The sequence below is a fragment of the Fringilla coelebs genome, assembly GCF_963513975.1.
Source record: "Fringilla coelebs genome assembly, chromosome: 4".
Taxonomy (NCBI): domain Eukaryota; kingdom Metazoa; phylum Chordata; class Aves; order Passeriformes; family Fringillidae; genus Fringilla; species Fringilla coelebs.
In genome coordinates, this window is record NC_140032.1 from 48764912 (window position 1) to 48782880 (window position 17969).

The window sequence follows — 17969 nt, forward strand, 5'->3', positions numbered from 1 at the left end:
GAGCACCTTGCTGGCCAAAGCTCTATTGTGACTGAAATCCACAGGTGTACTTGAGTGCAGCCACATTCACAAATTTAGCAATCACTGTTCAGCACATTCAAAAAGAAAAAAGGCTTAGTAATATGAGGTTGAAGAACAACTTATGCCAGCTAGCACCACTTCTGTGCACTCCACTGCTCTGTTATCAGCCAACAATCATTAGAAACAGAGATGCTTTTTAAAGACTGCAGTCCTTACATGGAAATGTCCCTTATTAATTGCTCAGGCAACTGAAGGTGTAACAAAAATACCAAAGTGGCAGCTTATGCTCATACACCTTGTTTCCCCTAAGTAAAATACCAAGTGACCAAAAAGTTTCTGAAGTGATTAGTCTGACTTGATGATTTCATACTTTTAAGTCAGTCTCCTCTGAGGTTATAATCACGTAGTCAAATATCTCAGATTTTGTGAAGTTACTTTCAAAATTAAATATTTTTGAAGATTTTCATATCAATGAGTCATTGATATGAAAGTTTTGTGTTCAACAATGTTACATTTCTTACTTAATGGAAAGAAAAAGAAAATATGAAGAAGGAATTCTCAGATGCTTTTAAAGGCTCTTCAGAAAACAAACTCATCCCTTGTTTGGCAGATACTGGAAGATGTCAAACTGTGCTGTCCAGTGCTTTCTCCACTTACTCACTGGAGTGTCAGTTTGTATCTTTCAATAGTAAAACATTAAATGAAAACAGAACAGGAACCAGCCCTCAGGCCTGTGACCACAAACAACTCTTAGAGAATTCCTTTGATATCATCTTAAACATCCATCTTGTAAAAATCTCACCAATCCTAGAGTTCAGTTTTCCAGGCTAAATTTCTTTATAGACAGCTCTAAGCCATTATTTTCAGTTACCTTAATTAATTACTTAAAATCCCTCACTGGTGTTACCTCTATAGATGTTTTTATGTCCATTTCTTCTCTCAGTCTTTGTTTACATTTGTTACATAAATGAAACAAGTGCTTCTCATCTTCTTTTATGCATCAAGTGATCAAAACCAGACAAGGAATGCCACCAATGTAGCGTCACCATGGTCCTGCAGACGGGTAACTCCCTGTTCTCTACTGAGAATGCCTCATCTGGAACATCCTAATATCTCATTTTTTTCCTTTAATGAAACAGATGACCTGGCCTTGCTATAATGAGTCAATAACATCTGTCTCCTCTTTTGTTCACAACAGGCAAACAAATTCACAGCAGATAATTTTATTAGTCCTTAATTGAGCAAATCCCAGAATTTTGCTGAGTATTATCATAGCTATGGAAGTACAGTGTAAAACAACCCATCAAAACTAGCACAGTACCAGTCCAGCAGTTCCTATCTGCTCTGTGATATCTGTCACTGCCACCACCCCACCTAGGGACACAAACACTACTGGTACTGTACAAAGTATATGACCAGCACTGTGACTTCTGCCCCCACAGCTCTTCCACATCCCAGTTCATTCTTACTTCTGCAGCAGCAAAATTGCTCAGAAGTGTCTTATCATCAAACTTATCTGGCATGCCTTTATTTTGCTGTACAAAACCCCTAAATAAATACATTAAATTAGGTAGATCTCAAGACTGATGCTTAGAGCATATACTCCAGATTGGAGAGAGATCAGTATTAAATACTTTCAATAATTTTTTTTCTCTCAACTTTCCAGTGGAAAGTTTTTCTCTAAGTATGTCCCAAATCATGCTTAGTAGTGAAATGTAACAGGTAAAATTATTTACAAACATTAATAACTAAAGATAGGTTTCCCTCTCATTCTGCTTCAGGGCACCTCAAACTATGATATCCTTAACTCTGACTATTCATGGGAAATATGAAATAGCCTTGTTAATACAGTAGATGCAAACCAATCCTAATGAAGCTAAGCCTGACCTCACAAAGCACTACACATGCCTGAAATTTGGTTTGTAACCATGTAGATGGAGCTAACACAAGGAGATGTGACATGATGCTGTGTATGTTTCCTACAGAGCACAGATGCTTACCCTGCCTGCTGCCCTTCTCCAGGGCACTGCATGTGTGAGCCAGGACTGGCCATAAAGAAGGTTATTGGACCCCACTGCAGATGTTAGTGCTCCACTAACATTTTGAGCAGTCATTCCATAACCATAAAGACAAACACCCTGCCAGACTCACCAGATTGCTATTAACACTAAAGTTGAAGTCTCTACTTGCAAGTAATTGCTATTACTGTCAAAAGTTTGCAGAATAGGACTTTTTTTTAAGCTTATTTTCTCTAAGTTTTTCTTAAACATGAAAAGGGTAAAGAGGCTCCAAATATCATATGAGTATCTTTCTGGTGAAAATACTAACAGAATAAGATATCTGTTACTATTTTGATCAGTAATACATTCCCATAGTTATCAAAAATTTCCACAAGAATACAGAATACTGACAGCAAAGCCAAATTTGGGCTTTTTCATTTATCATTAAGTTCTTGCACAATTACCAAATGAACTGCAATGTATGACCCCCTCCCTAAACACATACACACAAAGAGGCACCTTTTTTTCCAGAAGGACGAGGCAGAATAACCAATAATCTTTGGTTTTAAGTTTCAAAAAGTTCTGTTGAACTCTTTCTATTACCAAGTACATGGACTAAAAACCTACTGAAAATGTAGGAAATGGGCAAAGTAATCATTAATGTTGTGAATCATGATTTCTATTTCATAGTCTCACTCTTCACATGCTTAGAAATTGCCTAGGGAAAAACTGGGGCATAAGGTACAGGGGAATTATGTCATTGTCTATTAAACACAAAATATTTTTTACAGAGCTGTTTTATGGTCATAGAACTTCAGAAAAAAAAAAAGGTTCACCTGTTCTCCTTTTTAAGATTTTTTTTTCCCTAACAATTTGTTCTCTTTTTAATGATCTGCCCATAACTTTGAACAAGATTTCCTATTGAGGTAAAAATAAAGTCAGACATCCTCCTGATCATTCTCTGAACATGACTGACACAGTGAAATATAACAAAATTATTGGAAGCTTCTCTTCTCTGCTGTCTATCTCCAAATAGCTACAAAACACTCAGCCACAGTACCAGCTTTCATTCATTGCCTCAAGATCCTAAAACTCAACTATGACCCATGAACAAACATCTCTCCACACCCATTGTCCATGCTTCAAGCAGCAATCACAAAGAAGTAAAAGCAGAGTAAATACTAAATATCTCTTTATACTGTGCATAAGCCTTGACAGTTTACATATTTACTGACAGAGTTTCTGGTCAATACTTTTTATAGAACAGCTGGCAAAACCTCCAGGTCAGAGGCAGATTTAAGTGACTGGTTCTGCATGTTCAGTGATTAGGCTCAGAACTGTGCACTTACAGTTGCTGTGATGTTTCTCCTTGTTATTTTTATATTTTCCACCACTATTGGCAGAAAATTTATGTGAAATATAAAGCCTAGGCACAGTCCTAGGGCAAAAATTTCTGCTTACTAGTGCTTCATATATTTAAGAATGGAAGTAACACTTGGTTAACAGACAAAAAATTTCAGCAGTGCTTCACTCCAATGTCAGTGAGCTCAGCGTGTTGCTGAATTCAACTATACATGTTTATTAATAAAAAAACCAAGATACCTACAAGAAAGACAAATGAAAGCCAAGTGTCTCTTTTTCAATGTTCAGATTTTCTACATTGAGATTATGATCCTTATCTTTGAAACCATGGAGTTGGGTTTTTAAAGACAGACTTTACTTCCTCTGTGCAGTTCTCCCCAGGTTCAAGTTCGGGACCTGACCCTCCAGACCGATAACATTAAAATCCCACATTCAGGACAAAGTGTGGTTTTTAAGTTGTACATAAATGTTTTCACCAGCACATAAACAAACCTTGGAAACTTCAAAAGGTCTTTTGTTGTATCATCTAATCTGCAGTAAAAGTTATCCCATTACATATGCTAAATTATGACCACATGAATAGTCCTGTGTGTGCATGGGTGCATAAAAACACATATATGTGTATATATATATATACATATACACACACACATATATACACACACACAGAGAAACAGGAGAGAAAGATTAAGAAGCCCCTTCCTCATTGAGTCCCTGTAGGGAAGTTATGAACAAATTGATTTTCACATGAGTTTTCAGTCTGCTGAGCTTTTCAGAATACTGCCAAGCATCTGTGTGGTGAAAATCCCAGGAAATCTGATGCAGATCACTCATTTTGGAGGACTGCAGGGCCAAGATCTGTATATTCAGCAGAACAGAACTGCAGTTCCAGTACTACACCCACGCACTTTTGCATTCATTACCAAATACTCTCCATGCCAAAGCAAAGCGTAACTTCAGCACAGGTTTTTTTCTGAGTTAAAGCAGAAATCTACACACCTCCACACAGAGGGGTGTCTATGTTATGTCTATTAATGCCTTCTCCTAACAAATCTAAGCCTTTAACTCAAGAATTTAATTCTTTAGAAGTTTCTATACTGCAACCTATTCGGAACACCTTTATTTCATTACTCATTTTCTGGGGTGGATAGAAGTAATTTAGTTCCCCAGTTTTTAAAGCAGGTTTCCTAGGAAACAGTTTCAGCCATCCTGGCATGGGTCACTTTATACTTTATTCCACAAATTGGGATACCACAGGAGTATCAAACCAGTGCAATAATGACCAATGTGTTGACCATTAGGGCCAAGTCATGTGGATACTTCAATATTTGAAGCAATACTTGTCTGTACAAAAGTAGATGCTGTCAGGATAACGACACTCCTGATACTTTTTATCAATAATTTACCAGAGCAAGGACCACTTTTTATTGACCAAGTATTTCCAAAATATTCTGTATGTGAGTTACAAGTCTACTTCTCCTAGTAAATTCACAACCTTGTACAGTGATTTGAAGAATGACAAAAATAAACTAGGTGCATGAAATTCAAAATATAAACCTCAACATCACTGAAATTAACAGTTTAATTTGAAGTCAATTTAAAAATTAGACTGAAAATAGACTGAGGAACAATACTGAAACTTTTTGCCCTTTTGTTTCTTAGGTGGCAATAAAAGTTTTTTCTTCAGACTTTGAAAGGGAAAAGGCTATTACCACTGCAAATGCATAACTATGATGGCAACTAAAAAATAGCTTTAACTGTGCTTTTCTCTAACAGAATTTTGCCAAGCAATCTAAACAAGTACAGTCCAAGAATAATTCATAGCTATTTTCTTATCAACAGAAAAGAGAAGAAAGAGGTTTTTCAAACTATGTAGTAAACAATCTGCATTACTTCTCATTATTTTCTTGTGCCAAAATTCTAGAGAAATATGGTAAACATTCAAATGGCTTCTAATTATATAAATCACTTACTTAATTCCCCTAGGTAAATAAGGTGGAAATAAAACAATTCAAAAAGTAGCCTTTCCATATGAAATAAGAGTCCATGCTCTTATTCTGAAGATAACAAAAGGCACCCATCTCATTTTAGGTTCAGGAGCACAAATTTCATTATAAGGAGCCCACATAAAGTAAAACACAGGTAGGATGGAATGCAACTTGTGCATAATTCATTGGCATAATTCATCATAGCATTAGTTGGTTATTGCAGAGTCCAATATTTAAGATTAATCTTCAAAAGAGAGCATTCACTAGTGCCATTCCTTCAGAAGTCTTATATGAAAATGAATTTAAACATTGAGCCTGCAATGAGGATTAAATGTTCCAGAACGCTTTTAGAATTATGTCAAAGTGGACTTCAGAATTAACTACCCCTATTATTAAAAAAAAAAATTATTATTTTATTTTCCCCTACAACAAATCTCATATTTGATTGGAGGCATGGAAATGAATTATGCCCCATCATTCATTCCCCATAAAGAAGGAAAGTATTGAAAAATAAGTGGTGGTATGAATCTTAAACACGAAAGCACTAGATCAGCTTTTCCACTTTTTTTCCAGAACTAGATCTCTGTGGATAATCATGCCAAATAATGCCAATCCCATAATAACCACTCAGAGTCGTTTTCTAAAGAACATAAACTTCTTATGACACTCAATGCTTAAGACCAAGACAAGGATACAAGGCCACCTACCTTTAGTTGTTGTCTATCTTACAGAAAAAACCTCTTAGGTTGAGCAACAGACATTAAAATATTGCCAAATATTCAGCAATCTCTTGTGAGAAATTGAGAAAATCCTTGCCCCCAGTCAGATGCTTGTAAAAATCACACATTCTTAAGGAAAATAAAACTCTGAGCAAAATATTCACCCCTTCTTTGCAGTGGAACAGATATTTCTTGACATGTTGACAGAAACTCAAAATCACTGTCACACCTGTGTTCTATGAAACTTTGGGGAAACAATTTAAAAACAGCAGTAGTTAAGACCATTCATAAAAAATGTCAGAATTGCTTTGGTTTGAGGGGGAGTCCCACATTGGAGAACTTCGAAGAAAGCAAACAAATTAAAAACTACTTCACCCTACACAAGAAGATATTTTTGAACTTTGGAGCTTAACTAAAAAGTAAATGATTGTGAATTCTGTTTGCAACAAGGGATTATGCAAACTGAAATTAAAACCAGTTTCTTTATTTCAAGTAACTGAGAAAAACAGATGGAAAACATAAGTGAGAAGACTAAAGTACCTGGAGCACTGGAATTGGCAAATACCTTACCTGGCTGAAAGACTTCCAAGCACTCTCATACTTTCTCCACCTAAATGTACATCTCCTTCAGCTATTGATCATCCAGCCTTTCCTATGGGCTGAAAGAATACAGAAAATCCCTGAGTGAGTCACAGCACTTGGTACCTCAGAAGTCAGTTCTGCCTCTGTACTATTGCCAGTAGAATTACCTTTGACTCCTAATTTTCCTGCAGAAGAGAGATAGTTTACTCCAAATAAGCATCACGGAGAAGCAAAGGCATATTGGTGTTCTTTTCTGTCTGGTGTTTCATACATAAAAGTGCCACGTATGCCCCCAGGACTGGGAAGTGGATTTAGTGGCTGCATCCTAACATGCTGGGAGAAACACGTTGTGAAATGTTAGTGTGGCATTTTACTTCTCCCAAAAGAGCACAGGGCCAAAATTATGATTATAGGGATTATCTGTGAACTGTGTTTAAGCTGTGTTCATGAATAAATAACATCCAGGAAAGGGTAAGCAAAGACATTCTTACACTCCATGGGTTCTTAAATAATTTGCTTCTCATACATATCTGCATAACACCCAGGAGTAAAAGTTCTAAAAGTAATTGTTCTGTGTGATATAAGTGGAAATGAAATCAAAAGCCAAATTCCTGTACTTGTAGAAGCAGCAGTATCAAAGGTGACTTAGAAAGGCAATAAGGAGCTGCAGAGAAGATTGAAAAGGAAATGATTGCAGTGTCCAAGTCTTCGGTGTTGCTGGCAAATCATTGCCTTGCAATGTGAATTGCTATACTCCTCCAGCAGCAACTGAGCCTCTCAGAACAGTATATGTTATTCCCAGTCTTTAAAGAGCTGCTCTCAATGCTACATCTTAAACCAGACTACTCTTCTAGTTATTCTTCATGCAAAATAAAAACAGGATGGAAAAATAAAGGCACTTGCTGGTTTTTCTATGTGCAGCAGAATCTGTTAGTTCCTTTTCACTTTCACTGTTCCAAATGTTTCACAGCAAAGGCAAACTTGCAAATGCCAATTCCAATGAACTTACATCAGTTTTGGTCTTATATATACATTTTTTTCTCATTACATCCATGAATGAGCGAATGCTTCTTACTCATTCAGAAAGGATTTAAAGGAATGGATAAGACCAGAAAGCACATTAATTAACTTTTTATACACAGACTTTTTTCTTAGACATAGAGAGCAGTGCATCAATATCAGCAGAACTGGTTGATGAAAACCAATGTCTAAAAAGAAATACTTTGATTTTACATTTACACATCTAGCCTCAACACTTGCATGAAGGTTGCACAACTGGGAGACTCAGTTCAACTCATTTAACAAAAGCATTGCCTAGAACAGAAAAAATCCTCTTTCCTCCAGTCATGCTGCCCACAATACACACAGAGGGAGATTGAACAGAACACCAGGAGAAAATGGTGCCACTGGGATAAAAGATTTTGACTGCAATTAACATTTTGGAAACCTCCATGGTGAAATGGTGGCAGGAACCGAGCTAGATTTTAAGCTAAGCAACTGAATTCAGTCATTTTCTTGCTTTAGAAATGTTTCCTAATGCACAAGAGAAAACCCTTCTAATGAATTCCATGCAACTCAGAACAGAAGGAAAAGCAACTGAAAAGTAGTAATATCTCAAAGTGAAACAGAACGGAGCTATTAAAAAGAGCTTTTTTTTTTTTCAGTCACAGGTTTAAGTAGCCAAAAAACAACCCCAACACTGAAGCTGTCTTTTATATTCTGCAGTTGGACCTGTAAAGTGTCACTGGGGTTTCTTAATGAAACATCAGTGTACTGGGAAAAGACAATCAAGTTTTTGTGGTAAATTCATACTGGGCCTGTTTAATTTACTTTCTCTGTTGGTTTACAGGCACTTGTTCATCAGAATTTATTCCAAGTAAACTCAAGGTGCCCTGAGTTTATAGACCTTGAAGTCACTTTCTGTTCATAGCTATTGATACAATCAAGAAATGAAACTTTATACTGGAAAGATCAACATTACAGACAAGAACTGCAGCTATAAACTGCAAGGTATGGCCTTGCAGTGTATGCCTCTTTCTGAAAGGGAAAAGGAAAAGGATATTGGGAATAATCTCCCTCTTCCTCCTGATTCTTTTTTTCGCCTCCATTTCTGCCAACACACAGTCATTCTTAGATGATGAAATGAGAACAGACTAGGTCTTTTTGATTCCTCTCACAATTTCTGCATTTGACTTCAAATTTAACCTTAATTGCCTTCTGTTTCCAACAATTTACACCACACAGACTTGCAACATCTCACTTATCTTCTCCTAGGAAATATGTCAATAAGTGCACTGTACTATATAAATACTTAAAATGACATGCAAACCTGAATGATTAAGAATGTAATGTGCTTCACTGTCCATCATTCAAGTGACTTGTTACTTCACAAATTAAATCAAACACTAATGTCCATCTAAAATCATCTGTAGCTTGTTGTCTAGTTTGACTATTTGCTTCAGAAAATTCTGCTTTCAGGAGGATGACTTAAGATTTAATCATGGATTTCCAGACAGAAACAGCAACAAGAAAACCTTATACGAATCTCACTCTTTTAAACGATGAGCATTTTGTTTTAAACAAAAGAGTAACCTTGCAGGGAAAGACAATTCTTTGGGGGTGATTTGGCATTTTTCATTTCAAAACTTTAAAAAAGTTAAAACATTCAAAATTAGAATTGAATTTCCTGAAATTGTGACGAGAAAAATAGTGGATCCTTTGTAGGGTAAAAGTTAGTTTGGGATTTCTGGTCCCTTGAACAAAATCTGAAATGTTGTATTTATTAGCAATTTAAACTGAAACTTCATTCCTTCAACGTTATTTTTTGCCACAGCTGAAATCCAAAAACTTTTTTTTGTACAGTTTGTGAAGGTTTATTGGCTTTAGGAGACCTTTAAGCAGGCTCAGGAAGCACTGCTTGCCTTGTCCTTCAATATATCCCAGAATACTAGACAATGAGCATTTGGATGTCAGAAAAAAGACAAACAACTTTATTTTGGAAAAAATTAACACAATTGAGTATGCCAAACAGGCAACCTGCACTCTGATTTCTAGCATCTCTGGGGCATGAGTGACAGTGCTCAACCAGATTAAGCTGCATTTGTTGCTGGGAAGCTCTACTGCTTTGGTTCTCAAGCACTGCACAGATGAAATGTGAACTGTAAATACAGATTTACCTGTTTACACTCTGAAAATTTGGACACAAAAATCTTTTCATTCAGTACCTATGATGTTCCAGCGATGACTAATTCTAGGAACAATTTCACATGCACAGCTGCAACTGCAATGCCTGCTAATTAAATATCAAGGTAAATAATTAAGACTCAAGTGTTCTGAAATTACAGAAGTCCTGAAAGGTGCTTGAGGCAACACTTATCATTCCTGACAGATCTATGAAGACACAACAAGAAGCAAAAGGCGCCTGTAAATCAATGACAGGGAGCTTAAGTACTGTGGTTAAACTATAGAATTAAGGTTTCTATCTATACAATGCGTGCAAGGCAGAGGTGCAAGTCCCCAGCAGAACAGTGGAAGTTACGTCAAAAGCAGTGAAATAGCGATGCCATTTAACGATAGACTGATTCAACAACATATTCTTATGCATCACTTCACATACATAGTTTAGTCCAGAAATTTCTGTCCACATTGAATCATAACCTTTCCCCCCCCCACCCCCAAAATCACATATAGTCCCATAAACTTCTATATATGCCTAGATGTAGACAAGCAGATGTACATGTGAAAGGTAAAAGTGATACTCTGTTTTGGTGTGCTGCTTTCCTTTATAACAATGATCTTCCTTATCACAGGATGATTTATAGTTAACTGATGAAAAGTGCTTCAGAGGAACCAACTATTATAAATGTTTTATATTTGGCCACATGCCTCTTTTTTGACTTTAAGTGATGATCAGTGCATACATACAACAATAATAAGTATTCTTATAAGTAAAACCTTGCATGTTACAGACCCATCCAGCAAGAAAGATTGTTAATTGGTGCCAGCTATTAAATGAAAAATTGCTTTATGTTTCCCATAGGAAGATGTAATGCAAGTTAAGGAGGATATCTTATACATATGTATATATGCCGTATATATAAATATGTAAAATGATTTCATTATGTTAGTTGGAATTTTAAAAAAATAGTAACCAAAGACATGTAAGTATGGTAAATTTCAGGTCTTTGGATTTTTTCCCATGGTAAAACTAGAAACAGTATGAAATGGCACTTTGTACAGAGAAAATATTGGAACTGTTCATAGAGATCCCTGTTATTCCTCAGTATTCACAAGTACAAATGAAGAAGAGACTTCCCAGCATGGATCTATCATGTCTAGTTCCATTTCAGCTACAAAAAGAAAACCTGTGGTGTAAACATGTGACATATTGTGCTGAAAATGGTAGCTAGATTAGTATTTGACATAGCTGAAAAGAGAAAGATGGGAGTGAAAATTTTACATGAGTTGCAAGCTTTCTTCACATGTTTGGAGCACAAAGCAGAGCTCCTCTTCATTTGTGCTTACTGGAAACTATGGTAGCTAACAGATGTGATGCCTGCAGAAAACAACAAATAAGAATCACCAGCCAAGGGAATTGTTAGGCTCTGAAATTACACAGGATGCTGCAGTCGCTCATTTCCTACAACCTAGTGTTATTCAAATCACATCTACAAACTGGGGACACGAAATCGACTTGCAGACCACAATAAAAATAGACACCAAGGTCAATAAAGGCCAAAATGAGGTGTGCGAATAAAACACTCCGTAACCTTACGCCATGGTTAGATGTACAGAAAAGAAGTGATATTTTAGATAGCCAAATACATTACTTGCAGAAATCAATACAAATAAAGTCAGGAAATGTTTTCTTGTTGTTTTTCTTAGGAAAAAGAGGATCTCCAGTCAAGAAGAAAATAATTGAGTCAGATTAAAAGGAAAAACTAGATAAAAGTATATTCAGCTTTCCTTGGACTAACTTTAAAAATTAATTACAAGAAAATTATGAATGGATGTTGAAATGCTAGTCCAAATTAAAAAGGCTAAATACCATTATTACTTCTTTCAGGTGGTAAAAATGATGATTGTGGTTGTGCTGACATTTGCTGTCTGCTGGCTACCCTACCACATTTACTTCATAGTCACTGGGATCTATCAACAATTAAACCGGTGGAAATACATTCAGCAAATCTATTTAGCCAGCTTTTGGCTTGCCATGAGCTCTACAATGTACAATCCCATTATCTACTGCTGTCTTAATAAGAGGTAAGAGCTGATTATGAAATGAGGTGCATAACCAAGAACAAGCTGCTTAAATGGAAAAAAAAACCCACAGAATTTTCTCTTAAATAGCTTCCAGTTAGTGGGAAAAACAAAATGCAAAAAAGACCCCAAACCCTTTCTTAAGGTTTGTACTAGGAGAGAATGCCCAAAAACCCCAAATGCAGACTTCCAGTAGAGATTCTGGTCTACTTAAAATTTGAGAGCTAAATTCAGTTTTCAGAAACCAGTTCTTCCCATGTGCACCTGCAAAATTTTTTTAAAAACCCAGCAGTTTAATGGTTGTGGTTAGCAAAATATAAAAATAAAGACGATAATAATTAGTGATAGAGAGGGCAAGCTGCATGTTCACTAATTGTAGCCCAAATTTTGTTTTGCTGGAAGAATACAATACAAAATGTGATTTATTGTGTTCTGTATAACTCAGCATTAGATTTCTACTGTGCTCCAAGATCTGCAATAGGCTGATAAATATTATACAAATGTTTATACTCTACTTAATACTAAATACTACTTAATACTAAATTACAGTATTGTTTGATAGCAACACATTATGCTCTGAATTTCAAAGGCACTGCACCTATTGAGTTTGGTGACTTTTTACAGATACTTGCTAGTCAGACTACTGCATTGCAGAATGGATTCAAGTCTTTCATTTCAACTTATAGGACCAGGATCCACACAAACATTATCCTGGCCATCCTATTCATCAGCATTTCTTCTATCATTATTGGATAAAGATCACCAAGAACAATTAATTACTTCACAAATTCAGTCAGTGTGAATCAATATTGAATAAGTACTCTTTAATATTACTTTAAGTCTCTTTTGACTTAGCAGCCAGTACAAAGTTTAATTAGTCTCAAACTTTTTAGCAATATTGCAAGGTATTTCTAAACCCCCATTAAAGATCATGAAGTACCTGTCAAAAGGAATCTCATCAAAAATGAACAAATCCTAACAAGTTTTTATTGGTGTAAAAACACTGGCATCATCCCCCTTGATGAGGATAACTTATGACAATTAACATTAATGATCTTTTAAAAAGACAAGGTAATGACTAAATTCATAGAGCCTTCTGCCTTCTGATGAGCTTTTCGGCATTTTACAACTGTTTAGAGATGAGGTAAAGTTTTAGCATGCCAGAACAACATTAACTCAAATGGCAAATTTTCCATTAATTTCAACGGAAACCAGATTTCACTAAGTGTCCAGTGTCTGCAAAATCAAAGGCGAGGAAGAATGAGGCCTCATTTTTTCCAATCACTACCATAAAACTTCTAAACCGATCCCATTTGCTTCAAAAACTTTTAATGGCACAGTTACAAAAGTATTTATAAAAGAATAATATCTCTGGTGTGGCTTATGTTGATACTTGCAAACTGCAAAATTAAATGTCTGGATTAAAGAATACAGCCAAAGAAAAATTAATATTTTGAGACATACTAAAGGTCATCTTAATCAGAATTTGATGCAAGAATGAAGTCCTGGTGACAGTGCTCTTATAATTAAGTTCCATATTGAAATGAAGATACCAGAATGCCTGCTTCCTCTTCATTAAGTAGGAAAATAGAGCTTGTTGCTGGGAGTCAGAGCAATTCGTGCCTCTGCTGGATCTAGTATCAGACAGAGTCAGAACATCTATCTCCAGCATCATCTTCCAGGCTAATTAGGATATTATGTATCTAGATAAAGAGAGCATTATTTCAAGATGAAGAAAAAACATGCCCTGAATTAGAAAGAGGATGGAAGGTGCCAAGAAAAGTAATACAGTTTAAAGATGCTTTGGTTTTACGATTCCTGTAACTAAATCCATTTTCACCAGAGGTTCTTTTGGTATTTTTTCCAAAATATGGACTGCATGTAAACAGAATGCTGAATAGCAGCCTACCTGCTCAGGTGTCATCATATGAGAACTCCATGGCAAACTTAAAAATTTGAGGAAGTAAAAGTCACTTCTGTGAGATCTGTTAACTTCAACTAAACACTTGACCTGAATTTTTACCTGCAGTCATCACTGTGGTAGTTTAGCCACTGCTCCAAAAAACTTACAGACAGGATAAACAATGGAGCTGATTGTTAAAACAAAACAAGAGAAGCAAGGCAAGTTAGGAAGTAAGACAAGCTTTAGGTCTAGTTAAAAATGTGTTCTTTTTGCAATTATACAGATGCAGTAACACAGATACATAGGAAATAGCTTTTTTAATATATTAAACTTCTGGAAATGCATACACACAAAATATAACAATGTCTTTATGGTGAACCCCTGCCTCTGTATGAGTATTGCAAACATTGATGCTCTAAAGCCTCAAAATGCCTGTTTGTATACTGGTCGTATTCAGATTTCAATTAAGATCTTCTTAATCATTAAAAATTTTCCAAATATTTTATGTGAACAATTGTTAGTTGTTACATCATTCGCATATAAGCATCTCTGTTAGAGAGAAACACAGAAGGGATATTGAAATTTGGAAACTGGGATGGCATTTTAGAGAAAAGAAAGTTACAAAGTTTCTTGCTGAAAGAAGATGAAAATATAGTTGCAGATCTCTCATTAGAGGTCAAATCAAAATTTCTGTGAAGATGGTTCTGTGAAAGTTGGTGTTTGTTTACTTTGCACAAGTAAAAGACAGGAAATTCATTATAAGGAAAATATCACTGTTAAATGCAGGGACAGCATATACAAAATCAAACCAAAATGAGTTGTTACCACTATCTTTTTTGCCCTACTCTGACTTCAGTCAAGGAAACTCCCACTGACTCCCAGCACACCCAGGCACAGGGGCAGGATAACTGGCCAAGTCAGTATCCTGGCAGCACTGTGTGTTTTCAGATGAAGGGCAGGGGCTGGCTCTCGCAGGCACAGGCTTCACCAGGCTTCTTTCCTCCTAGGTTCCGAGCTGGCTTCAAGCGAGCTTTCCGCTGGTGCCCCTTCATTGAGGTGTCCAGCTATGACGAGCTGGAGCTCAAGGCAGCCAGGTTCCACCCCACTCGGCAGAGCAGCCTCTATGCTGTGTCCAGGATGGACTCCAGCATGACCGTGGTGTTCGACACTAACGATGGAGACAGCGTGCACACCAGCCATAAGAAAAGAGCAGCTCCAAGGGACCTGAACGTCAGTGGTTGCTCACAGAAGAATTCCAAGACTGCCTCCACAGCCTCAAGCCTCATCAGTTCACTGCACACATCAGCAGACGTTTATTCCTAAACACCTCACGTTGCTAGAAAGGCAACACTGGACAATGTTCTCCTACTTTGGAACTCTGTATCCATACCACAGGAAAGAAAACCAGATTCTACTAATAAACCCTAGCTATAAATATTGTGAGACTTTTGGGAAATCTCTTCCTTTTTTTTTTGCTTTGGAGAAGAAGAGGAATTTGAAGACATACGTATGTCTCAGTCCAAAAGCATAGTTGCACCTTCGCCGTAACAATGTTTGTAGGGATTATCCAGAATAAACCAATGGCATTAAAAACTTTGTTTCAGTTGTCTCTGACCTGTGGCATTTATGTCTGACTTACCAAAATGTAACAGATTCCTTTACTTATTGAAGCAGAAATGTACTGTGTTTTCCATTATGAGTGTATTAATTCTACAGTAACAAAATTACATGATATTTGATTATAAAGATGTATTTATAATGAACACCTAATGAGCCCCAAGTCTATTAAGCTGTTTCACAATTTAGCTCCATTCCCAGACAAATAGATAAAATTAAGTTCACGTGAATGCAGTTCAGCTCTGTCTGCAACAGTACAATTTTGCAAATATATATAAGAAAAGGAGAACGTGACTAAGAGACTAAATTAATTCTATGGAAGTTTGCATATCAGTAAACATTAGACTCTAATGGGATCTGTTCTTCCAGGGGAATAAATTGCTTTGATGAATCTCTCATAGTTTTGTATCTTAGTTCCAAGTAAGGTCTGTCTTCAATGACTTTAACAGAACCTTTCTGATTGACTTTAGAAATGCCAGAAGATTTTAAACTGGAGATTCATATATGAAAAAATACCATTGTGGCAATTGACTCTTCTCTCCAGAAGATAAAGTAACCAGATTCATGGTGAAAAACTTCCACTGGGAAAAAAACCCTATTTGGGTTCTTTTCACAAATTTTCCATAGCTTGATGCACGTAAAAATACTCCTGTGCCTGCCTCTGAAAATATGCTAGGCATTCTTACACAGACAGACATGTTCCCACTGAATTCAGATAAAATCCACTTACCATCACTGCTGCAGAGAAAGCTGAATGTAACAAAAAAAGGGACCAGAGAGCAGCCTTTGTTTTAGTTAAATGACTATGTCAGTTGCATATAGACTGAATGTTTGTTGTCAAACAGTTAATAAAAACACAAGCAAGAGTGTCAATGTCTTCCTGAGCTAGCCAAACCACAAGACAGAGTATATCTGGCTGAACTCAACACAGTACCAAAGCTGAGCAATTAATAAAGAGACGTTTGAAGAGAGAAAGACTTGAGCTGACTTTAGTCCATATTCCTTCCCAGCAACTGGGGATGATGAGCATTGTGACAATGAGCATATCAAACAAGATCAGTAAAACAAGAATCATATTTGTATTGTGAGTCATGTATATAGTCAATTATTATGTTCTGCTAAGTGTTAACTTGTACTTGTATAGTGATTGCAGTGCACTGTGGTATCACTTACTAAATCAAGATCCTGCATAAGGTAAAATATCCTCAAATACATAAACCTGATACATTAAACTCTCCATGTATGGAATAACTGAAGAACCTGGTCTTCAAATATTGTACTCTTACAAAAATGTATCACAATTCCAGACTCACACTTTTTCTATCTATGGCCTGATCTTAAATCCACTGAAACAACCCATTCATTAATGAGTTCCCTTTTAAATATCGGTCCGTGCTTTTCAACAGTCTATTTCTCTAAAAATAACAGCTATTTTCCAACACTGTAATTGTCATCCTCTCACTTCTCCTTGGTTTTTTGTGTGTAGTAATCCAGCAAGTGTCATGCAATGCCTATAAAATACTTGATTTTTTTTTCCCTGAAATGCTCTGTTTTAAGAACTTTAAATCTTCACAGATTTTTAACAACTCTGTTGAGAAGATCCAGGATAGTCATACACAAACAATAAATGATCCTATGTATATTATTAATCTGATGGTTATGTACTACAAACACATGCTGTGAAGTCCTCTGTCTGCTCATGTACAACTTCTGAGAAACATACAAAGAGAAAATGTATACTTGTTAAATAAACAGTCCTTTCTAAAAATGGCTATTACGAAATCTGTATTGATAAATTTGTTTTTAAATGTAGAGTATAAATTTTAAAAAGCTGTATATAAAAGTACAGCAGCATAAACGCATAAAACATCACCTTCATGTAACGTTTAGGATTTTTCATTGACAAATATCAAGAAAGCAATGGTGACTCCCTCACACTTGTACCTCTAGTGAAACAATTTCACTTTAAGTGTTTATGATATGACCTCCTGGACATAATATAGCAAGATTATCAGTGGACAACTAATCCTAGTTGTAGAAGTATCAAAAACACCCACACTACTCCTGTGGTTTCGCTGAAGTTAGAGGATATTCCTGTACAACAGATTAAGAAATTTGTGCCTGTAATCACAGCATTGCTTTAACAAAACATTACAGTGGTAACATGGTGCAAATCCATCTGTGTCTCAGCCCCCAAGAACAATGCAAGGTTACACAGCTAAACAAGTAGCACAGCAAAAGCTGTGACTGACAGCAGCTTCCATATGAATTACTATTTCTGAACAAATATTTTCAACAAGTGGCCTGGTCACTATAAAATTCCTTACAGGCCTCCTTAGACCCCTCACTGAGTGTAGAGGAAATCAGGTCATCCTCAGTTTGTGTCAATAGGACAGCTCAAAGTAGTAGTGGGCAGGCAGAGCACGTGCTCTTGCATGATTGCTAGTGCAGCACTGGGGCTGTCTCATGTCTGCAACTTTCAATCCGCATTCTTCAGTTTTTCTAGGAGTGAGTTAAG

The 17969-nt window shown here is 36.3% G+C and overlaps 1 protein-coding gene across 1 annotated transcript in view; it reads left to right on the forward strand.

Moving 5' to 3' along the window:
* Positions 1-15157, forward strand: part of TACR3 (tachykinin receptor 3) — a gene marked incomplete at both ends in the record, with an annotated part of 36112 nt that extends 20955 nt beyond the window's left edge. The window contains 2 exons of the mRNA XM_084203869.1: positions 11738-11934; positions 14842-15157. Of these exons, the coding sequence (XP_084059995.1) occupies positions 11738-11934; positions 14842-15157 (513 nt within the window). The remainder of the gene's footprint in view (positions 1-11737; positions 11935-14841) is intronic.
* Positions 15158-17969: the final 2812 nt, after the last annotated feature.